The sequence below is a fragment of the Dipodomys ordii genome, unplaced genomic scaffold (genome assembly GCF_000151885.1).
Source record: "Dipodomys ordii isolate 6190 unplaced genomic scaffold, Dord_2.0 Scaffold141, whole genome shotgun sequence".
NCBI classification, from domain to species: domain Eukaryota; kingdom Metazoa; phylum Chordata; class Mammalia; order Rodentia; family Heteromyidae; genus Dipodomys; species Dipodomys ordii.
Genome location: NW_012267357.1, coordinates 719,935 through 743,998, shown reverse-complemented (window position 1 = coordinate 743,998; position 24,064 = coordinate 719,935). Strand labels below are relative to the sequence as shown.

Here is a 24,064-nt window from a genome sequence, read left to right as displayed (position 1 = left end):
CGTGGGGCCTGAACTCTGGGCCTGGGCACTGTCCCTCAGCTCTTCAGCTCAAGGCTAGAGCGCTACCACTTGAGCCACAGCGCCACTTCCAGCTTTTTCTTCTTATGTGGTGCTGAGGAATCGAACCCAGGGCCTCATGCATGCAAGGCAAGCACTCTACCACTGAGCTACCTTCCCAGCCCAGGAGTTTGGGTTTTTTTTGGTGCTGGAGATGGAACTGAAGGCCTTAGTATATACTACGCAAGCTCTAGTACAAAGTAACACCTCCAACCCATACAGGAACTTAGGAAGTAACAAAAGCCATGAGAAGCTCTGGGTGCCCATCTTGGCCTGAGCTAGATGTTCAGGCAGCACCCAACAATGGCTTTCAGCTGAGAGGAACAGCCTGGAATGCGAAAGGCCATGGCAGATGGGTAGATCATAGAGCTATAAGAGTTGGCTATATGACCTTCAAGTCCTATAAGGCACAGACTTACATTGCATCGTCATGCAATAAGAACCAGGGAGGCAAGTCCCAGGGGAGCTGTGGGGACATCAGGGAAGGTAGAAAGGGACCACTCTTAAGGGGCTAGTGTCAGCCTTGCTGGTAGAGAATAGGAATTGGTCACAGCATCTGGGTCTGATGTCTGCCTGCAGGGCAAGCTGGCACCCCTGACTATCTGGGTGTTCTCTCTTCACAGGCTGAACCTTGCTCTCATCTTCCTAGAGAAGCAGGTATATCCCAAACCCACTTACCAGTGACCAGCTCCCGAACCTCATTGTCACGGGCAGCCCGCAGCAGGCGTACCAGGGCAGGCACACCTCCGCAGTCCCGGATGGCAGCCTTGTTATCTGTGTCACGGCCATAGGAGAGGTTGCGCAGTGCCCCACAGGCTCGGCGCCGCACCTCAGCCCGAGGGTGGTCCAACAGTGCCACAAGCAGTGGCAGCCCACGCAGCTGCCGAACACGCCGCTTAATGCTCTCATTCTCAAAGCATAAGTGCTGCAGGTAGGCGGCCGCATTGGCCTTCACTGGGTCCACAGGGTGTCGCAGCATGGCCAACACCTCAGGCAACTCAGGATCCCGCCAGCGTGGCTCCTTGCGGGCACTGTCCACTGAAGGTGAGCGTCGTACCACTCGGTCCAGGCTGCCCAAGCTGCCTCGCTCAGGCTGGGCCAGTGGTGCTGTTGCTGCTGGGAATGGGGGCCGCTCATCTGTCAGCTCACCTGCATCATCAGCCACATCCTCATAAGCCCTATGCAAGTAGAAGGGTGGGTGAGCAGCAGTCCTGTGCTGCCCACCACCCTGGAAATGTAAAGCTCACCAAGCAGGAGCAAGCTGGGCTGGGAGCCTCAGCTCCAAGCATAAAGTAGGTTCTGAGTTATGTACCAGCCCAGCGAGAACTGTCTTAGAGTCAAAGCAGAGCCAAACTTCAGCCAGAGGCCAGCATCCCTCCCAGTATGGGGAGTTTCTCCTATCCTGAACAAGCATGTCTCCATGCAGCATCTGTCAGTGATGTCCTACTTCTCTTCCATAAGATCATGTGGTTGGTACTAGGATGTGTGAGAAGTGGATGGCCCTCACCCTCCAAGAGACATTTAGGGCATAAGATATCCTTAGCCGTGGCAGTAACTGCTCTTGAATCTACTTCCCTAAGAAAGACTAAGACTAGGAAGAAGGGTTAAATGACTTGCCCAATAAGATCTGGACCCAAGCTGTGGTAATAGTCACACTCTGCAGGCATAGATAATGAGGGCATATGGGACAGAACGAGGGGCTCTGACAGGAAGGTTCTCTAAGCCTCTAGGTTCTGGCTACTATTGGACAAAGTGGAAATTGAGGCACAGGGAAGCCTCCAATTGGAGGCTTCATGCACAGAGTAATACCCTGAGCCTCTGCTATTCAGGATGATTTCAATAGCCCTCTGGCTACAGAAGCCAGTTATCAGGCACTGTTTTCTTTTCCTTCTATCAGCATAATTTCTACCTAGGGCCTGCCTTTGCTGTTGTCCTTTAGAAGAGACAAGGCTAATTCAAACTAAGGTGTGTATGACCAACTCAGCTTCAGCAGCTGACTACCTGTGGGTATTCTGTGGCTGAAGAGCTGAAGATAAAATCCCACAGGAAACGTGGTGGTTACCTGGCACGAAGGCTCCGTCCACACTCAGGTCTTCTTCGTGCGGCTGTACCATAGTCAGGCTCCAGATCAGGGCCCCCCTCATCATCAGCAGCCAGACTTCGTGTGTCATCCTCCAGGCCATAGGGCTCTGCCTGGAAACGCTCGGGGAGGGAGCGGCCACTTGGAGGACCAGGCTCAGTACCCACAGGGAAGGCTTCCCGGCGACCAGGCAGTGTGAAACAGCCATCACCAGATCCTGGGCCAAGGGGTCCAGTGCGGGGGGGCCGCACCCCTAGCCCTCTGGACAGGCTGCCATAGTTGGGACCATCACGGGGCTCTAGGCCATCAGCAAAGCCACTCCCACTGCTGAGGTAAGCTCGGGAAAGTGTGGCTGCTGGACCACCGCCACGTAGCAGGAAATGCCGGTCCAAGGGGCCATCAGCAAAGGGGCCAAGTGGAGGGCCGCCATCCAGTAAGGGGAGTCCATCTGGGCCCAAAGGCACCTGGCGTACTGTCCTCGTGGTCACTGTCTTGACTGTCTTGGTGACCTGAGAGATAAGTGGGTGATGGGTGCCTTTGGCATCCCAAGACTTGGGCAGTACTTTGGCACAGCTAGGGTGGCTTTCATTTTCAACCCAAACTTTGGGTGTCCCCAGGAAGCCAGTTCAAACACCCAGACTTGGCCATACCTTGGTCTCAGTGCGCCGAGTTGTGCCGTCTTCAGATGTAACAATGGACACATGGGAAGTAGGTGTGCCAGGGTCCTCTTCTACTGTCACTGTCTCCTCTAGCACTTCAGGTGCCTCTGGCATTGTGGCCAGTGATGCCTGGCTGCCCGGACTCTGTTCCTGGGAAGAGAAGGATAGTTATTAGGAGGCAGGAAGCAAGCGGTTCCTGGCTCTCTATCCCAGGACCTCCTCAGAACTGCAGAGGCAGACAAGCATGGGGGCAGGGCTCCCTAAGTCTCCAGGCTCCTCCAGGCCTAAGTAGGAACAGGTGGGACCTGCAGGATGTCCTTCTGGCATTACCTGCCATCCCTGGCTGGGCCCTCAAATTGTCTTGGGGCCTACCCACTCGAGAAGCCTTAAATGTACACACCGTGGGGTGGCAGTTTCAGCATAGTTCACTGACTCCCATGGCCACGCCCAAGCTCTTGCCACAAGACCAGCCAGACACCCCCACAGGACAAAAATACCCAGCTCCCAAAATGCACTGTGCATCCAGAACACTAAAATATCCTTGTTCCTTCCAGCCCAGACTCTTTTCTTTTGGTTGGTCATAGGGCTTGAACTCAGGGCCTGGGCACTGTCTCTGAGCTCTTTTTGCTCAAAGCTAGCACTCTATCACTTTGAGCCATAGATTCATATGCAGTTTTTGGGTGGTTAATTGGAGATAAGAGTCTCAATAGACTTTCCTGCCTGGGCTGGCTTTGAACTGCAATCCTCAGATCTCAGGCTCCTGAGAAGCTAGGATTACAGGAATGAGCCACCAGTGTCCACCTAGAAGATTTTTTTTGGTTGAACTCAGGGCCTTTGTATTGTCCTAGAGCTCTTTTGTTCAAGGCTCGCACTCTACCACTTTAAGCCACAGTGCCACTTCAGCCCAGAACTCTTGGAGTACACAGTAACACTCAGGTGCCTTTGAGCCCAGCCTAGCTTTACCTCTGGCCAATTTCCTCAGCTGATAAAGAGCTTGGACATCACAATAGAGACTAAAGAGAATGCAGTTACACCTGCAGCCTCTTTGCTGTCATGCAGCATGGGAGATTTAGGTGGTGGAATATTAGGTAATATAGTTCTAGACTGAGACCCTTCTGAGGCCCACATGCTTATCAGCTGGACTTGCCAGTAGGTAAACAGGCTCAAAAAAGAGAGGCCAGTCCCTGCTGTGCTGTCTAGCACGAGGACCCCTGAGATCCATGTTCCGCCCTTGGGGCTGTGCCCACACAGTTCTCCAGTTCCAGGGCCCCACCACATCAACATCCTGGGATCGGCATGTGGCCTGGGCATGGCCTGAAACTCAAGCTGTGGTAGGCGGCACATTCCCCAGCAGCCAGAACCGGGTCAGCAGGAGGACATACCCCACACGCTATAGTCCAGGCAGGATGGTCCCCTGCCTAGGCCCCCTGAAGCCTGCAAACACCAAGTAGAGGCCTAGGGCAGGCCTGCATTCACACTGGACCCATCTGGCTCCATCACTATGTGGTGTCCTTCCTTCCCTCAGTGCAAGAAAAATGCCAGTGCTGTCCTCATGGCTTGTCTGTTCCAACAGTGTCCTTAGGTCGATGTCCTGTTCTGGGGAAAGGCTTGGCCCCTAATATATACAGTGCAGGAGTCTGAGGAAGCTATGCTAGCATGCTGAGTGCTTCCCTCAAGCTCTGGTGACAAAAGACAGCAAAGGGATAGAAGGCACTTACCTCTCCCCCAGGAGCAGGGCTTGAGAGGGCTAGAGATCATGTGACCATAGATGAGAAAACTGAGGCCTGGCAGAGGGGAGATTGACCCAGAACTTCATAACTGGTATCAGGAATTCAACACTGACTAGGAAGCCTTTGAGCCTTGCCTCACCCTTGAGGGGAGGGCCTTGGCAGCCACCTTCTTATCCTCAGGACGGAGCAGAATGCCTGCTGGGACCTGGCCAGAATAAGGCGACCCTGTTCCCTGGGAAAAGAAATAGACTGAGGCCCACTGTAGGGACAACTGGCTGGCTGTCAAGCAGAGTAGCCTGGGCTCTTTTCCAAGGTCACTAGGGAGTATGGATGACTCTGGAGGAGTAGGCATAGGGGCATCCCTCTGTACTGGAGCTTGAGATATCCCATCCGTTTTTGGTGATGGTATCTCAGGCCCTGAACCCTCTGATAGTCAGACCTCCAGCATTCTGGGCTAGGCACCAAAGGGCTGGCCTGGCAGTAGGGGGAAAAGCAAAACTGAAGAACATGTTGCCCAGAATATTCTGTCAGTAGGACAGGCTTCTTAGTAGATTTGCATATATTTGCATATATTAAATACTCAGAAGCACCTACTATAGCTGAGCTAGGTGGCAGGGTTTGCCCTGCCATTGAACTGAACGATGGACACTTTGGCCCCTTACTGCTATTCAGGCACCCAGCTTTCTCCTCCTGCCCAGCACCGGTGAATATTTGACACAGTTCAGAGTTGGAATGGTCTGGAGAATCAGGACTCCCAGAAAGGCCTCCAACCTAACACACGGTTTCTACAGATAGGCTGTGAGATCCTGAGGCCTCAGGAGTCCCTGCTGGCAAATGACCTCAGGGAGCTAAAATCAGGCAATGACTTCACCCAGGTGGGTGGGAGCATGAGTCAGCCAGTGCTCACAGAAAGTGCCTAGCCCCATTACACATGCCTGGGCACACATACACGGATAGGGATTTGTACACACAAAGACATGTACCCAATTCTTCAGACAGGAATGTGCACATGTCCACAGTATATGAACACCCAGCTTTGCAATTGGTCCTGAGCACATCAATTAGTGAGGATTCCTAACAGTACCCCAAACTCAGTCCCTGTGTCCAATGTTCCCAGAGGCATGTGTCTGAGTACTTGTACCTTCATTTCTTGCACTACTTGTCCAGACTCTTATCCACAAAGGATGTGTTTTCAACATACAGGGATAGAGACAGTGGCTCCCAAGCCACCCACCCAACATCCACTAAGAGATCACAGAGATGGTAGGAGAGATAGGGAAACTGAGGCCTATGGTATGGTAGTAAGAGTCTCAAAGCCCATCCTGTGGCCCAGGCCTCTGTAACATCTTCAGGGTTAGTCTGTGGGACAGCGCACTGATGACCAGCATACAGCTGACACTCAACAGAGAAGCTCTGGTGGGTGCCTAACTTAATCTGGCCCCAGTGCTATCTTATGGGGCTCCAGGTCTCACATCTACCTGTCCAGGCCAGCCCATGCTCAGGAAATTCTGGCCCTGCAGCTCCACACTGTCTCTACTTTACCCCTGACTTGGGGCATAACCTCTGTACTCCAGTTCCCCCTCCCTCAATACACTATGTCCTGCCAACCATCTATTGTTATCTTCCTCTCTAACTCTAGCATGATCCTTTCTCCTCTTACAAGGACCATACCTAGTCAACAGTCATCACCTGTGAAACAAAAATTAAAATCCATCCCAGAACACTCCCATGTGTAGAAAAACAGGTCCATGGCTTTTGGGCTTAGCCCTAAGAAGAATAGCAAGTGCTCCATGGGCTTATGGGAGGGGCCAGTAAAGCATTCCCACTAGCCCACTGCTGCTTTCTAGATGTTTACCACAGGCCTAGCACTGAGCATAACATGAGATTCCTAAGCTCCATACACAGGGGCTTCCTCACACAGAGGAAGGAGGGTTACATGGTGCTAGTCCATTCATGTGGACAGATAAGGATGGGGAGGGGGTGATGGAAAGCAAAATGTGAAATGATGTACTTCATAATTGAACAACCAGTCAGGTGCTGGTGGCTCATACCAATGATCCTATAGACTTAGGGGGCTAAGATCTGAGGATCCCAGTTCAAAGCTAGTAATAAAGGGCAAGAAAGTCTGTGAGACCCCTACCAGAAAACTGGAAGTGGAGCTGTGGCTCACTGTGGTAGAGCCTTGCACACAGAAGCTCAGGGACAGCACTCAGGTCCTGAGTTCAAGCTCTATGACCGACCAACCAAAAAAAAAAAAAAAAAGAGTAATCACAGTCTGTATCATAAAGAACAGAAAAACAGAAGTGGCTATCCCATCCTGTGCAAGGCCCTGCTTGTGCAGGGAAGGCACATGTTAAGGTGAAATGTGTGTTTAGAGACCACAGTTTCTGGACTAGGGCTCCAGAAACAGCTACCACTGGACAGAATGTACGAGTCAATTCTGAATCTCTTTAGCAGAGTGCAAAGCAAACAGACAGCATATCCTACATCAGGCCTTGGTCATCAAAAACAAACAAAAACAAAAATACCACCTCCCCTGGTACAGCTTCTACCCAGCTCCTGAAGCCCACAGCAGCAGAATGCTGGGGTGTGGTCACAGGCAAAGTGGGCTGAAAGGCCCAAAGGCATCTGTTGCCTAGCAGGCTAGAGAGCAAGCTTGGGAGAGCTCCTATCCCAGCTTCTCTAAGCCCAGCTATTAGCTACACTGACCCCCTCCATCTCTGGGCAGTCAGTGGCCAAAACTGTGGTCACATCAGTGTGGTGTAATAGGCAGAGACCAAGTAGGCAGGTGTGTGGGAGCTCTTCCTCTCTCATTATCATGGGACTTTTGGTAGTTGGTGGTATACTCAACCTGTTTCCCCTGTACTGAACCCCACCCCACTATGCAGTCTACAGGCTGCCCACCTGCCTTCTCCTTCAGACCAATGCCAGGAAATAGACAACTAGGAATTGCTCCAGGCCCCTCCTGCCTCACACATGGGCAGGATTGGTTCACCCCTCCTGTCAGGTGCACTCGCCAACAGAAAGGGCTTCCATTAAGCTCCAGAAGTTCCTTTGCAAAGGAAAAGCAAGAAAGTCCCCAGGGATCAGGAGGCCTAAGAGGACTTCCCTCTCCAGTCTCAGCCTCCCTCTGCACAGAAAGGAGGCTGCTTGGGAAGGCTCCGTCTCCACACTCCAGTCTGTCTCCACCTGTCTTGGGTGTAGCTCAGGTGCACCCACTCCGGTTCTGGCACGTTCTGAGTACAGGGTCGCCCACCCTGCTCCCGTGCCTGGGCTCCAGAGACCTCCGCGGGCCCCGCCCCGCCCCGCGCTCGCCTGGGCAGCCTGTGCACTCGCGCCACCGCGGCAGGTCCTGTGCAACCCGGCAGGGAGCGTAGACAATAGCTGCTTGGGGCCAGCGGCTCAGCGGAACAAAAGCTGGTCTTCTTGGGAAGGCCAGAGCCCCCGCCCTCTGCCGCTGGGCCCAGTACGGTGCTCCCGCCCCCTGCCTGGAACCAAGTTCCCTCCAACCTGTCTGAGTTCGGCTGGCATTGGACCGGGACTAGGAGGATGCAGGCTGGCAGAGACGACAGCGATGGACCCGGCTCTGCTCGGGCGCCTCAGCAGCCCCGGCTCCGCGGACTCACTCCCCGCGGGGGGTGGATCTGGGGGCAGTCTCGGCGAGCAGCCAATCGGGAGGAGCCGCGCCCAGGCGGGGCGGGGCTTGGATGCTGGGGCAGGGCATTGCTCCGCCCAACCTACCAGCAAGGGAGGGAGGGGCTCTGCAGCCAGGCCAGCCGGGTGGCCCCCTAGTCCCTGGTAGCTGGTCTGGGCTCCAGGCCCTTGCCCCAGGGGATAACATTTTCCCTGCCAAGAGACTTCATCTAAGTCATCTTTCCCAGACTTGTTTGCCCCTAATAAATAAGCATACACACACCTCCCACCTGTACAGTTATGGAAGCTGAGTTCCCCCACAGGCCAGGGTCATTTCCAGAACAGGGCACAAGGCCACCTTAGCTGGCATAAGCTTCTCAGGCTGTTAGTTTATCCTTACTGTGTGATGAGGTCCAATTACAGCAGTCACATCATTGCCGACTGGATCTGTTGTTGTTGTTGTTAGTCGTGGTGCTTGAACTCAGGGCCTGGGTGCTGTCTCTGAGCTCTTTGCTCAAGGCTCGGCTCTATCACTTGCAGCCACAGCACTACTTCCGGTTTTCTGGTGGCTAATTAGAGATGGGTCTCACGGACTTTTCCTACCCAGGCTGGCTTCAAACCGTGATCCTCAGATCTCAGCCTCCTGAGTAGCTAGGATTACAGGTATGAGTCACCAGTGCCCCACTACAGGATTTCTTTTACCTAGGATGGGGCTGCAAGGAAGAGTTCAGAACCCCATGTGGATCTGGTGAGTGGCCTGCAGGGGAGTATGATTATGTCCTGGACATTTTCCCCATCAGGATACAGAGGACTGCCAGGTGCCTATAATCCTAGCTACTCAAGAGGATAAGACCCAAGGATCATGGTTCAAAGCCAGCCTGGGCAAAAAAGCATATGAGACTCTTCTCTCCAATTAACTGGCAAAAAGCCAGAAGTGTAGCTAAGCAAATAAGCTAAAGGACAGCACCCAGGTCCTGAGTTCAAGCCCCATTACCTACTGGAACAAGAACAAAAGAGTACCAAGAAATGGGTATATGAAAGGTGAGAGTGGGGCCACAGGGAGAGGGGTAAGCAAATGAAGGAAGGAAGAGGGGGAGAATGCAGTCAAGAATTCACTATATATTTCACACAATTAAGAAAATAAGAGAAGTGGGTTGAAGGAGGGTGAGAATGTTGAAGGGGGTGAGACTGATTAAGATGCATTGTATTCATAAACTGCTTTGTTAAATGGGACAACCTTTGTACAACTACTTAAAGATAATTTAAAAAAATTTTTTTAAGATACAAAGGACCAAACTCTCCCTGCCCCAAGAGTAGACCAGTGAGGAAGAGGGATAACTCTTGAGTGACCGTAGGTGGCACAATCTCTCTGGTGAGACTTCAGCTAAAAGTCTTATACGCAGAGCTGGCTTCAGATCTCTCTCTGCTATGCCTTTGAGCTGCTGGAAAGTGGTGTCTGGGGTGGAGCTGAGTTGCTGATCCGTGCTTCTCTTACCAAGTTGTGCCTCCTCTATCCCTAACCTCCCAGCAGCCACCCCTGAGGATCTGGTTCTGCTGGGAAAAAAACTAGAGAGGAGGGCAGTAGCTGGCTCGTCCAGTCATACCTCACCAAAGAAAATCCCTTCATGAAGAATGAGGAAAATGTAGCCAGACACCAGTGGCTCATTCCTATAATCCTAGTTTCTCAAGAGGATGAGATTTGAGGAGCGCAGTTCAAAGCCAGACAGGCAGGAAAGCGGGACTCTTATCTTCAACAAACTTCTTAGAAAAAGCCAGCAGTGGTACTGTGGCTCAAGTGAGGTAGAGCACCTTCCTTGAGTGCAAACAGGTTCAGGGACAGTGTGCAGGTCCTGAGTTCAAGCCCCAGGACAGGCAAAAAAAAAAAAAAAAGTTCTGGGATGAGCAGAGTGAAGCCAGCCCAGTGAAACTCCACAGACATAGCAAGAAAAGGGGCAACAGGCTTGGCCTCCTTCTTCCTTCTGGCCTGCTTCTCCCCTACCCCCCACTCTGAAAGACAAATCTTCCAAGGCTACACCCTGTCCCCCCAGTGTGCTGCTGCATACAGGGTATATATACTGCCAGTATATTCAAGCACTCTAGATGCCAACTATGTGCTCCTCCTAGTCTATTCCCTCATCTGGAGAGGAATGAGTGATTTTTGTTTGTTTGCTTGTTGTTTTTTACCTCAAACCCCCTTGCATTCTCCATTCATGACTGCCCAGGCCAGTGAGTAGGACACAGTTGCCTGGATCTTAATGCTGGTTCTTTCTTCTCCCCAATTCATCAGCTGATAGTGACCTATAGTCACACACTTATACCATGATGGAGCCTGAGGCAAGGACAATGCCAACTGGCCAGGACTTGATATGGTAGTACCTTCTCCACTGGGCAAGGATAGCTCTGCTGAGTGTCTAAGGACACTTCCTGGTGGAGAATGAGAGCAGGCAGCTAGCACCCCAAGGGGCATAGCAGCACAAAATACCCAACCCTGGCCTCCCTAGTCTCAGCACCCAGCTACTGGCCTCACCATCATCCTCAGCTCTCAAAACAAAACTCTGACCATGTCAGAGCAACTCCTGCTTAGACTAATAGGAGGTTAATCTGTAAAGACTGAATGGCCAGCCCAAGCCTCTCCCAGAGTCTCCAATATCCTGGTTAGTCCAGCTCCAGCCCTGGGAAAGCATGCTTTCTCCAATCCCAGCCTAAAAGAATCAAGAGTGAGTTGGGGGGGTGAGTGGGAAGGGTCATGACCTAAGGTCAAGTAGGCCTTAGCCCTCAGGAGGCCAGGGTAGCTCCAGACCGTGGGAATATATTCCTACCAGGGCATCAACCCTCCGGGTGCCCTTTTCTCCTACACTGCTTGTCCAAGAGATGGAGAACAGAGCCTGCTCTGGCCTGGAAAGGCTGAACTGAGTTTCTGGCGCCTGGAGAGACAGCTTCGGAGTTACTGTCATTGTCTCCATGTGGCCCAGCTGGACTGTTTCATTTCCTCCTACCCCCTAGAGTTTAAGGGTACATTTGGAATACCTGGGGCCTGGGACCCATTTCCCTCGGTCCTGGTCTCCTGTAGCTAACTATACTAGCTGCCAGAGACCACAGAGTATCAGAAGCTTGGGGAACACAGCTTCACCAGTGGGCCTGTGGTCTCCTGGAGACCTTAACTCAGTATTGACTGTACACTTGTGCTGGGCCTTGTGTTCTGTGTAAGGGTAGATATAGAATCCATTACCTGCCCACTGTCAGACAAAAACAGGTGCAAGAGTGATCACTCACCCCAGTCCCCCAGCTGCTTAGGTTTGAGCCTGATGCTCCCTGGTAAAGGAAGGCTAGTCCAGGCTAGCTTCAGCAGAGTACAGCACCTGCTCCTTTCTCTCCAACCACAATTAGCCAGACTTGCCCAGGCTGACAACATGTGTATGCCAAGCATGGCTCCCAGCAGGACCAGACAAAGGTGGTATGTGCTAGGTGCTGGGGATGCATGGGAACAGGGGTGGTAGCTGCCAGGTTTAGGAGTACAGGGATCTGAGCAAGGGAAAAAAAGGCTCCATGAAGAACCCAGAGAACTGAAGGCTGGCTATCCCAAGCCTCTCCTGCTGGAGGCTGGGACAGCTGATCTCCACTCCCCACCCTACTGCCAGAACCTCAGTCAATAACAGTAACCTCAATTATAATACCAGACTCCAACCCTTTCATAGTTCCTCATCCTGCCTCTCATATTTCCTCATCACCCTTCTGATGCATGGGTGTTATCAGGGGGCCAGGCAGTATGACTCCTCAGTATGTATCCTAACTTTAGAGTCTTCAGGGTGTGGAAAAGACAGGACTCCACAACTGACATGAGCAGGGACCAAGCACAGTTTTGAGAACAATGGCCAGTGGAGAAACTGACTCCCAGGTGTCTCTGAGTGCAGGCCAAACCCTGGGACCTTCCGTGTACATGAAGAACAAGGTAGCAGGGAGACACCAAAGTAGGCAAAACCCTCAGTGTTGTTCAGGTTGTTCAGGAGCTATCTAGAACAGTCCCTACCCAGCTGCCTAGGCTCCAAAGGACTCACTCAGTGGTGGGCACTGACCTGAGGATTAGTCTGTCCTGTCAAATCTCCATTACAGTTTCCAGAATACCCAAATGGGACTTGTAGCCCCCGGGGAACCCATTTTCCTTCCCACCCCTCCCCCTGGAATCCCCAACAGATATTGCAATAGGCCAATGAGTGTCTATTAGGAGCCCCTTGTTTGTTTCCTCACTTGCCATTTTTACCCTCCCCAAGCCACTGGACTATTACCTGTAGAACCAGCTGTTGCCAGGCCATCGGCAGGGGCTGCCCACTGCCCACCACGCCTCCACTGCCCATACCAGGCTGCTGCTGGGCTCGCTCCAGTTGCAGGGCAACATGGCGCCTCTCCTGCTCCAAGGCCCTTGTCAGCCGCTCGAAGCGGGCCTCCTGTTCCTTCACGGAGGCCAAGATGCTGGCAGCTGAATGCACATTGCAGTCCTCCATGACCAGGGTACCAGCCAGCTGTAGGCAAAGCAAAGCAAGCTCAGGGTGGGGCAGAGCAGGAGTCTCGTGAAGCCGTCACAAGCCCTCTGCCTGCTCCACTCACAGATCATACGACTTACTCCCAGACCAGAGCATCCAGTTCTCTGGAGGAAAGCTGCATTGATTAAATTCTAAATTAAAAGCCATTAATCCAAGGCTGGCCGGAAGCAGCCAGCTCCCTCCCTGTTACAGCTCCAGGCTTTGACCTGGGCTCCTCTGCTTCTTGCCAAGCCCAACAAGCTTTGGACTGTGGGCATGTCTGTCTGTTGGGAAGGGCAAGAGCTACTGTGGTGAGCACAATTTTCCAGCATTCTGCTGCCCATAGCACATGCCAGCTGATCTCAATCTCATGGGTCTCACTGGCCTATATCACAGGGGTAGAATTGAAGCCAGAGAGGGTGAGGGACTGCTTACAGTCACACAGCCCCTGTGGCAGAGCCAGTGCAGCCACTGAGCACAGGAATGGAGAAGCTGTTCCCCTGCTGGCAGGTATCTGGGACTCCTAGGTAGGTGAGAGGCCAGGAGCACCAGCCTGTGGACCACAGATCCACCATCCATCCACAGCTACCCCATCCCAGAGTAGGGGTCTGCCATCCCAGAGCAGGAGTTTGCTTCACAGGGGCAAAGTGAAAACCTGCTTAAGGTTCTGGAAGGGACTCCCATGACATCTGGAGACTTTGTGCCTGCAAAAGGCCTGATCCAGAAGAAAACAGAGGACAAGCATGTATGGCCCAGCATTCAGAGAGTCAGGTCTGCCCAGGTCCTGGCACAGTGTTGCCCCCGTGGGCCCCAGAATACCAAGGGAACAGGCAGGATGATGGAAGCTTGGCATCTGCAATGACAAGCCAGCACTTTTCCTTGCAGTTTGCTCCCTGGCTGACCAAAGTGTTTGTTTTTCATGGGCAATAAGAAGCAAGCCAAGTATGCAGAACTCAGACCCAGACTCAGAGCTGCAAACAGGGTGCATCCATGAAGCCGCAGAGCCCAGAGCTTGTTGTATGGCTTGATGCCCAGGGTTGCTTGGAGCCTGCTCCCAGCTGGTCCTATGCCAGTATGCTGAGACTGGCCTGTTGGACCCCTTGTTCCTGCACCAACATAGAGCCTGAGCTTAGTGAGGGAAAGGCCCCATGAAGGAATATCACACCCAGTGGATGACACCCACAGAGAGCCAGTTTTGCTGCTCATTGGCCTGGACAGAGCCAGGAATAGTGGCAGAGACCCTGGAGAAGAAGGCCAAGTGCTGGACTTGGAAACACCAGTGCTGCAGAACCAGGGACATGGTGCATCACAGAGGTGAAGAGATGCCATGAGACTGAGCACCATAACAGCTGGAGAAACTAAGAGCCAGTGAAGGCAAGAGGCCAGAATAGGCCTCCACAGCTTTTCTTCATTTCTCCCACACCTGTCACACAAATAAAACTGTCAATGTGACCTTGCAGGGACAATGGTGTGGGCAGAGGAGCTGTTGTTAAGTCAGCCATAGCCTGAAGAATGAACCAAGTTTCTGTTTGGGAAGGTGACAGCCACCATTGAGAAGAGAGGTTGAGGAATCAGGTACAAACTGGGTCCTCTGGCCACAATGACATACAGGGCCCAGAAGCATAGCAAGGGCACTCAGAATGCCAACACACTAGGCCTTGTGTATGTATGGGTTAAGCCTAGTAGTGGATTCCAGGTAAGTGTGGTGGGGCCTTGCTCCCTGGAGGGTCAGAGTAAATGGCAGCAGCTAAGCCACTTGAGTACTCAGTTGAGTCTTGCATGAAGCACTGGTAGTCTCAACTGAATCTTAGAAGTGAGGGCCAAAGGGGATAGTATACTGCCTTGAAGGAGGGCAATCAGGTCCTGTCAAACAGCCATTGACTCCATGAGCTCTCTTCCCTCCTTGTACAAAGATTTGGGTCCCTGAATGACCCCTGGTTTTATCCCATTGTGCCTCTTCATCCCCATCCATCAGGACCAGGCCACCGCTGGTTAGAACAGCTTCCCATCCCTGAGCCCCCTTCCCCAAGCATGTTGCAGCTATGGAGTACAAGAAGACCTACTATGAAAGGGCCTACGACGTCCAGCTGAAGGCTGGCTGGGGGCCCAGAATTCTGAGGCTGCAGTGAGAAAGTTGCAAATCCCACACTGGCTTTCTACTGCCCAAGTCAGATCATAACAAAATGACCGTGTAGCTCTTGGGTAACCTCTAAAACTGGTCACACTGACTGTGCCCACTAGAGAGCAGAGGCCAGGGTGCTGGGCCCCTGCTCTTTCCCAGGCTGTGTATAACCTCTATCTGCCCTTGGGTGGGGCACTGTACCCCTAGACAGAGCAAGAGAGTCCCCACATGTGCTGGCCTCCTTGGGACTGTACACAGGAGTATGTGTGAACATAAAAGACCCAGGCCAAGCACCCCAAAGAGCAGTTTTCTGGATGGTAACTGAAAATACTGTTTTATATTAAAACAATAAATATGCAATATCATGGAAAGCAAAATACATGAATTTTTAAGATGGACCATGGAGATTTTAAAGACTTTTTTTTCCCAGCTGGGGCTTGGAAAGGACAGTTATTAGATCTTGGGTGGGGGCAAACACCAGGCATAGTTATGCTGGGGACCAGAGAGTGCTTTGGGGACACATTGGAAAATGCAATGCTACAGGGGCTCATCTGAGCCTGCTCCCCTGATGTGGGAAGGTCAGTACTGCCTGCCAGGCAGATCCCACAAGACCTCACCCAGACCACAGACACCAGCTTCAGTTTTCCCTCAGAGGGGGATGCTTCTTACCAAATGTGCCTGATTGATTTAGCAGTAAAAAAGGAGCAACTCCTGGGCACCCCAGAGTGACTACACACCAGAACTATATGACAACACAAATGCCAGAAAACACCAGAAACTTCAGGAAGGTGTTAGGGAGTGAGATTAAACCCTGAAAATGCAACTGCCAAATTAACATGATAGCATAGTTTCAGCACAACAAACACTGGCTATGAATGCCAAGAGTGTCCACACCCCCACACTCTTACAGAAACCTGCTGGGAAGCTGGTGGCACAAGGGGAGAAACCTGGAAGAAAAAGCCATACAAAGGAGAGTGGAGGAAGAGTTAAGTACAGATGGGCAAGTCAGAGGATGAGAAGACATATGGGTGAATACCAGAATGGGATGATGGGGAGATCGTAGCGGGTAGACAGACAGATGGGCAGATAGGGGATGAAGAAACAGATGGGTGAATGGCAGAAGGCTTGATGGGTGGATGGGATAGTAGATGAATGGATGGATGAGTGGGTAGATTAGTGGGTGAGTTTGAGGGAAAAAAAGAAGGAGTCTGGAAGGTGGAGTCGATGGATGGATGAGAGAATAGGTGTGTGCCCAGAAGGACGAAGAGATGGTCATGAGAAAATGATAGGTCAATGGGTGGGTAGAGGGAAGGTGGATTGTTATATGCAAAGGCAGATGGACATATAGCTGGCAGATGGAAAATTAGATGTGGGATGATGGATAGCTGGGGTGGGGAGGAGAGATGGATACATGTGTGTAGGAATTGATGGTGAGTTTGCTGGCAGGTGGGTTAATGCCAAACTTTGCCACACCACTGGAAGGAGGAAGCTTTGTACCCATACCCTCCAGGACTGATATGGTGGAGAGCATTCTCGTGGAGAGCAAAGGAATCATCAGAAGGATTTGGACATAGAAGCTGAATCTTTCCCCTGAAACTCAAACCAACATTTGACGTCTTCCTGCTGACCCAGACATTCCTCCTCAGAAGGAGTCCAGCCAAAGCCCTGCTCTGGAAAATCAAATTATGGGGCTGAGTCCAATCAGGGTACAGGAATTGGAGGAATTTCCTAAGGGATAGGCCAGCAGGGGGAAAGGAAGAAGCCTGTGTTGCAAATCATGAGCCCTTGCCAGCCACCTATCAGCCACCTATCAGAAGGGAACTGATAACATTGAGCCTCCTACTTCTTCCTGTGCACACCCTGAAGACGAAGACGTGACAACAAGAAGTAGCTCAGAACTAGTGCAGTCAAAGCCTGTTTTCTGTCTAGGACATTGTAGGAATTGCCTCTGTTCCCTACCCTCAGCCCTGCCAGCACAAGAGACTTGCTGCCTACAGCTTACATGGGTTGGCCAGGCTTTGTGGGGGGCCCTGTCATTTTCATCACCCCTACTGGGGTAAGCCTCAACTTTGAGCTTCTGGATAAGCTCAAAAGGACAGCACTATGCCCAGGCTGGGACAAGACAGAGAAAGCCAAATTTGCCAAATGCAAATGGGTGACCAAACAGACAAGTGATAAAACCAAAGATAAGATCTCAAACAAGGATTGTGGAAATGTTAATATGCATGCAGATGTGCAGGAAAGACTGAGTCTTGAGGGTTGTAGTAAGGTGGGGTGTCCTGGTGTTGGGACTGCTCTATGGCCCGAGTTCTGCACTAAGGGTACACACTCCTGCATTAGGGGTACACGCTCATGATATAATCAGTCTATAAAGGGACAACAAGTGACTTTTCCACCAGGTGGTCAGAATGAGAGGAAGTCAAGGAATTGCACTGTTTCTCAGGGGCCAGGGTGGTGGCTGCCAGCTGAGAGGGAAGCAGCAGGATTTTGAGGCATCCCAGAAAGAAGTAATCAGATTCAGCCTGAAAATTAGATTTTCCCACAGAAGAAGAAACAAGCCTTGAAGGACCAGACATAGTGGAGGCTGAACAAGGAGAAGGAAAGAGGTACACTCTGAAGTGACCCTCTCTTGCCTCCCAGAGTGCTCACTCAGCAACCCCAATAATCATATAAGGAACGACTCCCATGTGTAGAGGACCCTCTAATAGGGACCCTAGTCCTAGAGCTAGCCAGAACCAAGGCCAGATTGGTCAGCAAAGGGGTTTGTGAGTGGGAGATCCAGGGGGACCTCCTGGGAGGTCCAGGAGGTTAGGGATTGGATCAATGAATGGACACTGCCAGGATCCAGGGCCAGGTTGATTTGGGGATTATACATGGATGGAAAAACCTGGGCATGAGACGGACAAGCAAATTGGGCAGCTGAGCACCCCAGGGAATGTCCCCCTCTGTGGGAGACTGGAGACCCAAGGAACTGCTGCAGGAGCTCTGGGCCCAAGATTTCCCTTCAGGCAGATATCTGTTCTCTGTGTCAGTGGTGGCAACCCAAGCAGGACACTGGTTGCTCTGCCTATAACCCTAGTTATTCAGGAGGCTGAGATCTGAGGACCATGGTTAAATCCAGCCCAGGCAGGAAAGTTTGTGAGACTATCTCCAATTAACCACCAGAAAACTGGAAGTGGCACTGTGGCCTTGAGCCAAAGAACTCAGGGACAGTGCCTAGGCTCCAAGTTCAAGCCCCATGATTGTAAAACAAACAAACTGGTGGCACCCTTCAAGTCTCTGCTGTGCCCTGGGACTTGCCTGTCCATGAAGATACAGGGACATAGGTGGAGAACTCCAAGCCCCAGGCTGGGAATTCAGGGCAATCCCCCACTGTCCCTTCTGTGCTTGCCTCAGATTCCAACTGCAAGTGGAGATGTTGCCTGCAGGCTCAAAGGATGGAACTATGGCCTAGGGCAATCCCGGGGACCTAGGGCCCCAAGGCTGGAAGCTTCAGACACTAGGAGCTTTGGGAGCTGACAGCACATGCTGTCTCCTCTCACATGCTGGGTCCACCCACTCCACCACTTACAAGAAGCCCTTGGGAGGGATTGGCTCCCAATATACCTCACTGAGGGTGGTCAGCCATGGTAATGGCCTGCCTGTGGCTTCCACTGCTTCCTCTGGCAGGCAGATAGCAGGGCGCCCTAGGTGGTTCATCCATCTCAGAGACAGGAGGAATGGTGTGGGTTGGGGAAGGAGTCCAGATCTCAGGCACAGAGCTGAACCCTTTCCCCTGCACTCCCAGATGGGCAGAGGGACCAAGACATTCCTGAGGAGGGGACTAAGGAGGTCTCCCAGACAGGCTCGGACCAATTGCAGACAAACACAGGACACTGGAGTTCTATCCCTAAATATTACTAATGTCTTGATAGCCCCACTAAGGCTCAGCCAGGGACAGATGTCCTGCCAGGCCGAGGGCCATAGCTGGGCAGGTATGGCAGTCATCATGCTGTCCACCAGCCTGTATTCTGTGCCTTTGGCCTGGAAAGTCTTTTCCCCCTGCAGATGGTGGGCAGACCCTTCTGCCAGCCGCCCCCTACCCCATCTCCATGGCAACACTCTGGCTTTCTAGAGGGACAGAGCCTCTTTGTGATTATACAAAGCCCCTTTGAGGGACAGTGAGAAGTGCAGCCCCTGGAAGTCTGTGGCCAGAGAGCAAGTGAAGCTCCATGGCCCACCCTCCCAGGTTGCAAAGCTGAGAAAGCTGGCAGGTGGGAAATCCTGGTGAATAAGGGTAAAGGTTGGAATCTGGTACCACTTGCCCCAGCTGCCCACAGTCGGAGCACTAGGTGGGGTAAAGCTGGATCAAAACTGGGCAGTGAATCACTGAAGGGGTTGGGAGACATTATTTTCTTCCACATCCTTGTGCAAAAAAATATGCTGGGGGGGGGGAGGAATAATTGTAGAGGTGGGAGAGAAGGGATGGTAGGGAAAAACAACAATGCTCGATAGGAATTGTACTCATTACCTTGCTCCTATAACTGTAACCCCTCTGTATTTTTACAATAAAAAACGTACAAAAAACTATGCTTGGTGCCGGCTGCAGGTGGCTCATGCCTGTAATCCTAGCTACTCAGAGGCTGAGATCTGAGGATTGAGGTTCAAAGCCAGCCGGGGCAAGAAAATCTGTGTGACTCTTATCTCCAATTAAACACCAGAAAACTGGAAGTGGTGCTGTGGTACAAAGTGGTAGTGCACTAGCTTTGAGCTGGAGAACTCAGGGACAGTGCCCAAACCTAGAGTTCAAGCCCCACACCAACCAAAAACTACACACACTCACACACACACACACACACACACATATTAGGAAAGGTCTTACTCTGGGGAAGTTTCACATAGGCAACACTGTGCTGGCAAAAGGGTCAGTGCTGGACTGAGGACCTAGTGGGAACTTAGGTGTAAGAAGACCTCAGTGAATAAGCAGGTAGGCACTGGAAGCTTTCAGGTGAGACTGAAGTGTGGCACTAAGTGTGCCTAGAAGAATGGCTATGACATCAGAGTTCTACCCAAGCACACTATCCTCTCACTTTTCTGGCCTTGGCATCCTCCTTGCTGTGGGAGATCCTGACTTCCGTGCCATCTCTGGGGGAATGCAGCCAATTCATCTGTGGTACCTGGAGCAGACTTGCGGGACCAATAGCCCCACATCAGGCCTGACCAAGAGAGACTCTGATGATAGACTAGTTTGTTTAGGCTGGGGAAACAGAACCCTGAGGACAATGTACACCCTGGATGATGGGCAATGGTAATACAGCACAGACCTCTCTCGGCATGGATCCCTGCTGTACTCTAATTCCATAGACTAGGAGATAGGGTTTGGCAAGCCTCTACCACAGCAAGTCCCCCATCATGGAGCCCTATTCTGCCATGGCTTGAGGGTCCTACCCATCCTGTCTCCTGCTGACCAGGCACTTGGCAGTGCCCATGTGTGCTGGGCGTCCTGCCCTGCCAGGAGGCCCACACCAAGTGACCTCAATTTGACCCACCACAGCTTTGTTAACTAAGCCTCTAGTGGGTGCGAGCAACAGCACGAGGCAGTACTGGCTTGGGGAAAGATCCAGCCCTTTGTGGACAAATGTACATGGTCCTCAACCTGGCAATGCCCCTGAGTCAGCAGGTGCCCTTGCAGCACAGAGGAGTACAACTGATCTAGAGCGGCTGTTTTCCCAATAAGCATTCATGTAGTAGCACCGCACCACCAACAGTTCTGGGTGTATAAGACTCTGTGTGTGTGTGTGTGCGTGTGTGCATGCGCGCTTGTGCGCGCGTGCGTGCGCACTCGCCCAGCCCAGGCCTCCTCAACCCAGGGAAGAAGGGGACTTAGCAGGATTGTCCATGGTCTCCAAAAGGGGTTCTCTGGAGAGTGAGGTGTGAGAAACTCATACTTCACTTCTACATGGAGCAATAATAAAGAAGGTTCCAAGCAGTGAGATTTCCCCTCTCTCATCTTGCCTGCATTTGGCCCATAAGCAAATTTTGCAGAAGGTGTATAAGTATATGGGAGGTGGAGATATTTGTGACTGGGCTGCCAGGGCAGGGATCTGGGACTAAATAGCTGTAGGGAAGAAAACCAGACACAGACAGACAGACAGACAGACAGAGGCACAGACACATGTTCTCTAAGACACAGGTGGAAGTCTGTTAGGCTGAGGAGGTCAAAGACCACTATATACAATAGCTTCCTGGAGACAGACTGATTTAGGCTGGAGACAAGAAGACTGATAGGCTATCTTAGTCTATAAAGCCAAGAGATTATGGATGAGTTGGTTAAAAACAAAAACAAAAAAACAGCACTGCCTCTAACCACCTCCAACCAAAGAGGCCTCCTCAGACTCTCCTCCCCTACACCAGGGTTTGAACACAGAGCCTCCTCATATTTACTTGGTTTTATTGCTCAGTTGCAGTTCTATCACTTGAACCATACCTCTAGCCTGACTTTTTGATGGTTATTTTGGAGATAGAATCTCAAGAACTTTTCTGCCCAGGCTGACTTTGAAGAATGATCCTCCAGATCTCAGTCTTCTGTAACTAGGATTATAGGTGTGAGCAATTGGTGCCTGGCAAAAACTACCCCCCACTTCTCTCTGTCTTCTCTCCTCTCCTCTCTCTCCTCCCTTTTTATTTTGCTGGTACCAAGGCTTGAACTCAGGTGCCTCATGCTTGCTTGGCTGATGCTTTATCATGTGAGCCACATCTCCAGCCTATCCCCACCTCTCTCAGAACAAGAATGGTGTCACTTTCCCAGCCATTGGTCACCAAAAGACAGGACACAGCTCTGAGAGGTGGGTGCCAGAAAGAAGGCAGAACTGCTATTCCTTGGAAACAGTGACCTGCCCATATGGTTGTCTCAAGACACTCAAGGGAAAGGTGCTCCCCATCACAATGTTTCCTACCCCAGCAAATCAGAGAAGCAAATGGTCCACGACCTTAATCCAGCTAAGAATCAGCCCACCCTGACCTGGGCAAGGACCAAGGCACCAAGGCACCAAGGCAGAGGCCTCCAGATACCAAGGACATGAATTTCCTTACCCTAGAGTCCCATGTGGCTTTTGGACATCTCTGGCTGCTCCCAAGGTTGTGGGGGGGCCTTCCTCCCAGAATGGGAACTAAGGGTTGCCTCCAGCTCTTAACCCCCTTTCCCTGCTGAGAACCAACTCAGCCCCAGTGCCCATGGCAACAGGTCCAGACACCACCAACTTCCAGCAAAAGGGAAAAGTCCTGCCTTTTATATGCAAATGAAACAGTGGGAATAGGCCGAGGGCTCTTTAGACTGCACCCAGGACAGACTGCAGTGCCCTTCTCTGACTCCCAACACATATGTACCATGATAGTCTTCTGGAAGCTGGACTTGTGAGTGTTCAACTGTCACAAAGAGGCAGGTATACTGCAGCAGGAGATACTGATAGTCTGAGGATATTCTCAAAGCCAGCCACAAGCACATGTATGCAACGATCCATAATCACACATTACACACACACACACACACACACACACACAGATGTCCCCCCGAAAGTCTCCTGACAGACACACAACCGTCTGTATCCACATGGTTTCTGCCTGCCCCATTTGGAATGGCCTAAAAGTCTCAACACATTCTTCAACTAAGAATGGAGAACTAGGGCTCAGTCATTCTTTATACACCTCTGCTGCTCTGCTGGAAAGGCTTCCCTGGCCAAGACCTTTGAGGCTGGGTTCAACTTGTCTCCAGCATCATAATCCTCAAGGAACCCTCAGTCTCAGATCCGTGGGGCTTAACCTCTTGTGGAACAGATGGGGACTGTCAACTAAGCCCTGAGTCTACAAAGAGAACACATACCTACATGCACTTACTAGCACAGGAGTTAGGAATCATTGGTAAATACCCTCAAAGGTTAAAGGTAGTGTTGATGAGCTGGGAACAGACCACAAAGAAAGGAGGCATCATAAATAATCAGGAGTGCATAGAGATTGTTGACACAGTAGTAAAACTGATGATGCAGAAAACCAAACCATAGTGGAGAAGAAAAGGCCAAAGCCAGCCAGGCAGTGGTAGCTCACATTGGTAATCCCCTACTAAGGAGGCTGAACTCTGAAAATCAAGGTTCAAAGTCAGCCCACAAAGACAAATCAGAGACATTCTTAGCCCCAATTAACCAGCAAAAAGGCAGAAGGAGTGGCTCAAGTAGAAGAGCACCAGCATTGAGCAAAAAATCTAAACAAGAACATGAGTTCAAGACCCATTATTGGCACACACAATCTTTTCAATCTGATAGAAAATGGCAGATGAGCTAGGTGCCAGGGGGTCACATCTGTAATCCTAGCTACTCAAGAGACAGTTGAAGCCAGCCCAGGCAGAAAAGTCCATGAGCCTCTCCAACTGACCACTGGAAAACTGGAAGTGGTACTGTGTTTCAAAGTGGTAGAATGCTAGCCTTCAGTAATAGGGCTTTGGGACAGTGCCCAGTCCCTGAGTTCAAGCCCCATGACACACACAACACATTCTCTCTCTCTCTCTCTTTCTTTCTCTCTCTCTCACACATAAACACACACATACACACAGAGTGGCGCTGTGCTCAAGTGGTAGAGCACTAGCTTTGAGCACAGAAAGGCTCAGGGACAGAGCCCAGGCCTCTGAGTTCAAGCCCCATGATCAGGAGAAAGAGAGAGGAGAGAGAAGAGAGAGAGAGAAGAGCGAGGGAGGGAGGGAAAGGAAAGGATAGGAAAGGAAGGGAAAGAGAGAAAGAAAAGAGAAGAGAAGAAAAGAAAGAAAATGGCCGATGACAAAAGGCAGGAGACACTATAGATAGGAATTCCCACAGTGAACATGAGTAGACAAGATTTTCTCAAACATAAGAAGATACTGTTGTCAATTATACTAACATGATAAACTTCTAGGGAGACTGTGTTCATTGAGGCTGGAAACTGAGTTGGGGTGAATTTTCTATATAGAAAGAAGCCGTATTCCTTCCTTCCTTCCTTCCTTCCTTCCTTCCTTCCTTCCGTCCTTCCTCCCTCCCTCCCTCCCTCTCTCTCTCTCTTCTCTCTTTCTGTCTCTGTCACTGTCTCTCTCTCTTACTTGCTTGCTTTCTGCCAGTCCTGGGGCTTGAACTCAGGACCTGTGCACTGTCCCTGACTCTCTGTGCTCAAGGCTAGTGCTCTACCACTTGAGCCACAGCACCACTTCTGACATTCTCTGTTTGTGTGGTACTGGGGAATCAAACCCAGGACTTCATGCATGCTATGCA

The 24,064-nt window shown here is 51.4% G+C and overlaps 1 protein-coding gene across 1 annotated transcript in view; it reads right to left on the bottom strand.

Moving 5' to 3' along the window:
- The window catches only part of Arvcf (armadillo repeat gene deleted in velocardiofacial syndrome), a 56,113-nt gene that overhangs the window by 8,881 nt on the left and 23,168 nt on the right, over positions 1-24,064 (bottom strand). The window contains exons 3-6 of the mRNA XM_013031501.1: positions 12,443-12,676; positions 2,788-2,946; positions 2,120-2,646; positions 736-1,235 (exon numbers count right to left, since the gene is read on the bottom strand). Of these exons, the coding sequence (XP_012886955.1) occupies positions 736-1,235; positions 2,120-2,646; positions 2,788-2,946; positions 12,443-12,658 (1,402 nt within the window). The 5' untranslated portion in view covers positions 12,659-12,676. The remainder of the gene's footprint in view (positions 1-735; positions 1,236-2,119; positions 2,647-2,787; positions 2,947-12,442; positions 12,677-24,064) is intronic.